The 5,958-nt window shown below is 56.5% G+C and overlaps 2 protein-coding genes across 3 annotated transcripts in view; one reads left to right on the plus strand and one right to left on the minus strand.

Moving 5' to 3' along the window:
- The window catches only part of TERB2 (telomere repeat binding bouquet formation protein 2), a gene marked incomplete at its 5' end in the record, with an annotated part of 4,821 nt that extends 3,315 nt beyond the window's left edge, over window positions 1-1,506 (plus strand). The window contains 4 exons of the mRNA XM_009276344.1: window positions 269-330; window positions 848-936; window positions 1,040-1,128; window positions 1,361-1,506. Of these exons, the coding sequence (XP_009274619.1) occupies window positions 269-330; window positions 848-936; window positions 1,040-1,128; window positions 1,361-1,506 (386 nt within the window). The remainder of the gene's footprint in view (window positions 1-268; window positions 331-847; window positions 937-1,039; window positions 1,129-1,360) is intronic.
- A 1,098-nt stretch (window positions 1,507-2,604) lies between these two features.
- On the minus strand, window positions 2,605-5,609 carry RPS17 (ribosomal protein S17). 2 transcript variants are annotated; one of them, XM_009276323.2, is made up of 4 exons: window positions 5,469-5,609; window positions 3,638-3,703; window positions 3,001-3,091; window positions 2,605-2,747 (listed from the first exon to the last, which is right to left on the minus strand). In XM_009276323.2, exons 1-3 carry the CDS (start codon window positions 5,556-5,558, stop codon window positions 3,011-3,013), a joined length of 237 nt encoding a protein of 78 aa, XP_009274598.1. In that variant the 5' UTR covers window positions 5,559-5,609; the 3' UTR covers window positions 2,605-2,747; window positions 3,001-3,010. The 2 variants fall into 2 exon arrangements, with proteins under 2 accessions (XP_009274598.1, XP_009274597.1); XM_009276322.2 differs by having other exon boundaries at window positions 2,605-2,766.
- Between the last annotated feature and the right edge of the window lie 349 nt (window positions 5,610-5,958).

The following is a 5,958-nucleotide window of genomic DNA, read 5'->3' on the forward strand; positions in this document are numbered from 1 at the left end:
GCACTCAATCCCACTGTCCATGTCCCCGACAAAGATGTTAAAGAATCCTGGTCCAGACCCCTGAGGGACACCACTCGGCACTGGTCTCCACTCGGACATGGAGCCGTTATATTGCATTAGGGAGCAGCGCCACGCAGTGAGCTCCTGCCAGGGCTCCCGAGTGCCTTCGCTAGCACCTGCGAGAGGCAGGGGCTTGCACAGGCAGCGACTCCCACACAGTCTCGTTATTCGATGCTCTCACAGTCACTTATTTTTTTGTTCATGGCAGAGATCAGAAGGAAAATCGGTAGTTTTATTTGGGAGCAGGCGGATGATTCACTTGCAGAACAGGTAAGATGAGAAATTTATACTACAGGAGCTGTAGCTTAAGAAAATATCAGTTGTATGAACTTCAGGGAGCCTGGTTTTTATCCCAGACCCTCAGCCCAAATACGGGATCAAATCTTCTTGTGCTTCCTGCGCCGTGTGTGTCACTCCCAGCGTGACATCCCGGGGGGGACAGCACTGGATTGAGCTTGGGACGCGCAGGAGGGACTTTCTCCCTCACCCAGACAGACGTCCAGTCTCCCCGGCACATCCTTCTGGGGCTGCCGATCGCCGAGGTCTGAGCTCAGCCCTTTTGTGCAGCATTTTCCTTCCCCGTGTAGCTCCAAGACACTGCCCGCTTTCTTCTCAAAGCAACTTCTCAATACTTTTAAAGCGAAAATGTGATTAGATTTAAAATTGTATTCTAAATTATGCTTGAAATCACAAGTCCTAAAAATACCGCTCTCTTGGACCACGTCTCTAGTGTTTTGTGGGGTGCCCAGGACACAATCTTAACTCAACTCCGTGTTGATACTCGCAGCCCAACGAAAATTTGACAGACGAACCGGAGGCGGCGAGAAAAGGCTGTGAGGAAGAAGCGGAGGAGGATGCGCTAGACCTGGCCAAAAGGTATTTTCCTGCCCTCGGTGGTAGGATTTATGTGCCCCCCAAATTTCAAAAGATCCCCAACGCATAGGAACTAACACACATTTTTTTCCCCCCGATACAGCAGCGAAGAAGAAACAGGCTCCAGAGCACCCGCCCAGGGGGAATTTCCATACCGTGCCCTCCAGGAATACCCGATGAATAACATGGTGACAGGTAACGTTCGGCATCGGTAGATTTTTAAGGAGTAGAAAATATGCCTGGAAACGACTGCGGATGAAGCAGGGACTCCCCACGTGTTCCTCGCTTCCTCCCGGTACTTACAGCAGCGGAAACGCTGAGGGTGCGACTGGAATCGCTCCCTTCTCCTCCGCACTTTGCGTTTTCCATCGTCCTTGTTTCGTTGGAGGGCAGCTCCCCCGGTGAGACCCACGCTTTCCTTTCGTAGGCTACACCTCTGCTCGCGACATGAAGAAATATGTCGGAGAGCTCCGTGATTTCATTCCCGGCACCTCGGGCTACGTGGCGTATTGGATTCAGAACGAAATTAACATTTACTCTGACGTGAAGACTAAAATGAAGAGAAAATTGTAACAGGTGGCTGTTCGCATCAAAAACTTCACTGCCAGAGAGCGATCGGTCGTGTTTGGAAATTCAATCCTGTAGTTAGATGCTGGGACCCCTCCTTGCTCGCTCTCTTCTGCAGATCGATAGTTATTTTACCCGTCAGTCTGCGCTCCCTCTGTGTTTTAGTTAAATAGTGAAGAGATTGCTGGTATCGAGCTGCAAATTCTGAGTTAAATCTCTGTAGTACTTAAGAGGATTTATACTTATCCCTGTTTGGCTTATCCTGACTGCAGCTCAGCGTGTTCAATGTATATTTAAATGCCTGGCTACATTCACTGTAAACATTTTCTTCTTTAAATTTAACACAAATTCCACAGCAAACTTAAATACAGACATTTCTCCCCAAAACACAAATCCTTTGTCTTTTTATTTGTATCGGGAGATTCAAGATGTGGCTGCGAAAAGCCGTTTTCCTTGGAGGGACACACTGAGGTCTCCCTGCAGGGAGAGGGGAGGTCACCCCACGGCGCAGCTGCACCCACCCGTGGTACACGCTCACCGGTGGGACCCAGCGCTCTCGCGGGGCTGGCAGGACAGGACAGGCAGGGGCTGGCCCAGGATCTCCCGGGCACGCGGGGAGCTCCGTGGGTTTGCAGAGGTCTGGACTGGCGCAGGGCTCCAGACCTCCCCTAAGCAAAACCCACGTCGTGCTGGAGCCGGTCACGCAGGCAGAGAGGGAAAACCCAGGGACGCTCGCCCGGCCGGGGTGCCCAGGAGCGTTGCCTGCCCTTGCCAAGGGCACCCTGCCCGCAGGTCACGGTGCTGGACCATGCCAACAGCAAAGGCTGAGACCTGTAGGTCTCCTCTACCTCCAAGGAGAGCATCTGCATAGCAGGACAGTTTTGGGGGGCAGAGTGAGCCCCAGAACTCTCACATCTCTGTTACACCCTGGGGAAGCACTGGGTTGGATGGAGCATCTTGCTGGGGGAAGGACAGCACAAACCTCACCGGGGCCCGTCTCCACCCCCAGACAGGGCGCTCTGCTCAGCCCAGTTCACTCCCCTCATACAAAGAAAACCAACAAGACTTTTTCCTTTCATTCAAGCACTTAAAAGTGACCAACGCGGTTATAAAAAGCAGCTTTTATTCTGGCACAGTGTGACCCCCGAGAGTTACCCACTTGGAGGAGGCACAGGCAAACCTGGGAGGCGCCGAGGGCGAGGAGCTCCGGCAAGCTCCGAGGAGCCACCACGGTTGTCCTCTCCTGGCTGCGTACCGCAGGACAGCCTGTAAAATAACAGCTTTGCACCGCACAACCCAAACAGCCAGGAAAGAACCCAAAAAGAAGCCAGCAAACGCGAAGGTGTTGAGTCCTCCTCACCCTCTGAAGCCTTCAACACCTGTATTTGGGACATGGCACCCCGAGGAACCAGCCCTCCCTCCCCATCCCTGGGGACGCAGGCTTCCAAAGACCAGGCAGGCTGAGATGGTTTCCCCACGTTTATTGGAAAAGTGACATACAGCGATCGACTCAGAGCGCTCCTCGGGGCGTTTTGAAGTTCATCCCCACCGTGGGCTGTGTCACCTGCAGGTTGGACAGGCTGCCGAAGTCCTGGAAAACAGCACGGGATTGGGATCGGTCACACCGCCCTGCCCGCCATCCGCACCCAACCCTGCCAAGGGCGGAGGCAGATTCCTTCTGGGAGGAGCAGGAAGCGTGAACGTGCTGTGGTAGCACAAAGGGTGGATTCACGTCTCCAGAAAGAAGAGGAGACGACCACCCTGCTGTGGAGATCGGCTCATCGATGGGGGGAATCTGGTCTTTTTATGGGCAAACCCACGTTCACCTCCACCCAGCGAGAGCTGACGAGGAGGCCCTTCGGTCGGCACCCTAGGGTGCTGCGGGAGGAGGGGAGGGCAAGGAGCACACCCAACCTGCTAGCGGGGTCCCGGGCAAAGCCACCCTGCCTCTCCCAAGAGCGTACAGGAATTAATCCGCCTGCAGGTCCCAGGGCGGAGGGACCCCCACCATGTGCCCAGAGCGTTGAAGCCTTCAGCTGACACCATCGAGCCCCTCAGGGCAGCGGGATCGCTGCTGGGGACGCGCCACCAGCCTGGCAGGGTTACCCCGTGCAGGGGGACAGCTGGGGCCACTCACCAGGAGCTTCAGCATTTCCTTGGTGTCCGGGTCCACTTCGATGATCTCCTGGTCGAGGGCAGAGACCTGGGACGGAGGAGAGATGGATGCAGTTTGATGAGGCCCCGCAGCCACGTCCCTGCTGCCACCGGGGTGTCCCCACACCCCCACTCTGGTCCCATCCCACCGCAAACAAGATCTTGCTGCCCGTCGTGGGGAAGGGCTCCAGCAACAGAATGAGCCAAGAGGACCCCGGTGGAGTCCAGCTCTCCTGCCAAAACATCGTGAGAGGGCACCCGGCAGCAGAGAGGCCTCCCACAGAGAGAAGAGCCTCTTTTATGGCAAGTCTTTGGAAACCCGAGGCCTAACCAGCTCCACGCCAACGCTGCCAAGAGGAGCCGGGGTCAGGTCCACAACTGCACCAGTCCTGGTGATCACCACTAACACTTGCACTCGTCCTGCGACGCAAGTCCCCAAGGCCGGAGGCAAACCGCTGCGGTGCCAGACAGCAATGCCAAGTGACCACCTGGGCCGTCCCACCCCCAGGACCTGAGGTGTCCTGCTCTTCAAGGCAAGAGCAACCTCCTCCAACCCCCTCCAGACCCCAAACCTTGATCTCTGCACGCTTCCTTCCCGAAGAGGCTACGTCACACCAGTGTCTTTGTAAGAAACCACAAATAACGCAGGTTCAGCTAACGCTGCATCGACAGCTACAGCACAGACGCTCCTTCCCTGCTCGAGGTCCCTCCAGGGGTGACTTCTCCCACCAGCACCACCTCATCCTGCCTTCGAAAGGCAGCTGGAAGATCACTATGTGCAACACACGGACAGTCGCCCCAGCCGGTTCCTCCAAGCCTCTGACACAGGCTGTGCGGGTCAGCACTGTGCTGACACCTAAAATCTGGGGCATTGAGGCATCCGTGAGAGGATCTGCACGGAGCTGCTGGTGCTTCACGTGCCAGTTCTAGCTGTCAGGAGTGAGGGAGTCAAACCGAGCCCTGGTCTCTTGTGGAGAGCCACGTCACCTCACCTCAGGCTACGAAACCAAGGTGGCAAAGCAGCAAGGGCATTCCTGAGGCAGATCTCCAAGCCGGGGGGACAGCACCAGCCCGCCTTACCACACTGCCGAAGCTCCCATGACATCCTACCATCGTACCTGTTCTTTCCACACCATCGCTAAAATAACCTTCCACGTAACCAAACCCCAGCACCAACATTTTAGGAGAGCTGAGATTAACAGAACCGAGTGTTTTCGTGCAGCACAGAAACCAGCAGCTCTACCAGAAGCCAATCAGGGAGACCTGGAAGAAGGGCGAGAAGCGCCGTGTCCGAAGGCTACAGGGTTTGGGAGGGACGGGATCGAACCCACTGAACACGGGAAACGCTTTCGGAGCTCCTCTCCCTGCACTGTCAACGACCGAGTCATGGGCGAGACCTCAACCCCTTGCGAATGCAGGTTCAAGACAAGAGGGGGTTTCACCAATTCCCTCTCTTCAGCGACATCTGCAGTACAGCAGGTTTTAAGCCACCCTGAAATATCCCTCTGCATCCCATCAGGTTATTTTTTGCCTCGCTTTAAGTTAGGAAATCGAGGAGGGATATCATTTGCCAATCGGCAGCGGAGTCGAAACGCAAGAAGTCAGCTGCTCCTCCCACCCCAGGCAGCGGTTTTTGAGGGAGCGTCCCGATACAAGGCCAAAATCCGTCTCAGCCCTCCTTGACCCACACCCTCCTCAGCTCCTCCTGGCTGAGGCTTTGTTTTAAAGAAATTTGGGGCCACTAATGGAGAAGACACCTCGAGGCAGGACGGATAAATGCTGAAGCAGGCACTCGAGCGCAGCCAGAGCCTCACCTCGGGGACGTAGTTGTCCCTCCTCTCCCTCTCCTCCTCCTGCAGTTTGATGGAGATGCCTCGGACGGGTCCCCTCTGAATACGCTTCATCAGGTGGGTGACATACCTGCGGGGGACACAGGACCATCCAGGGCTTCCCCGTGTCTCCCTTCTCCACCCTCATGCTCCCAAGATCGCACCAGGCTGAGGAGACGGAGCCCCCGCTGGAAACCCCGGTGCTGTCCCGCCATCCACCCTGGCGACGTCCCGCCACCCACCCCAGCGCTCTCCCGCCACCCACCCGGGCCCTGTCCCGCCACCCACCCCGGCAACATCCCATCACCCACCCTGGCGACGTCCCGCCACCTCCGAGGCACAGAGAAGTGTCCGACAGCAACAGGGTTTGGGAGGGAGGGGACGGACCCCCCCAAACACGGGAAAGCTCTCGGCGTTCCTCTCCCTGCACTATCGATGACCAGGCCACGGGCAAGACCGCGGTCACTTTCGAACG

Source organism: Aptenodytes forsteri, unplaced genomic scaffold (assembly GCF_000699145.1).
Source record: "Aptenodytes forsteri isolate BGI_AS27 unplaced genomic scaffold, ASM69914v1 Scaffold113, whole genome shotgun sequence".
In the NCBI taxonomy this organism is placed as follows: Eukaryota; Metazoa; Chordata; class Aves; order Sphenisciformes; family Spheniscidae; genus Aptenodytes; species Aptenodytes forsteri.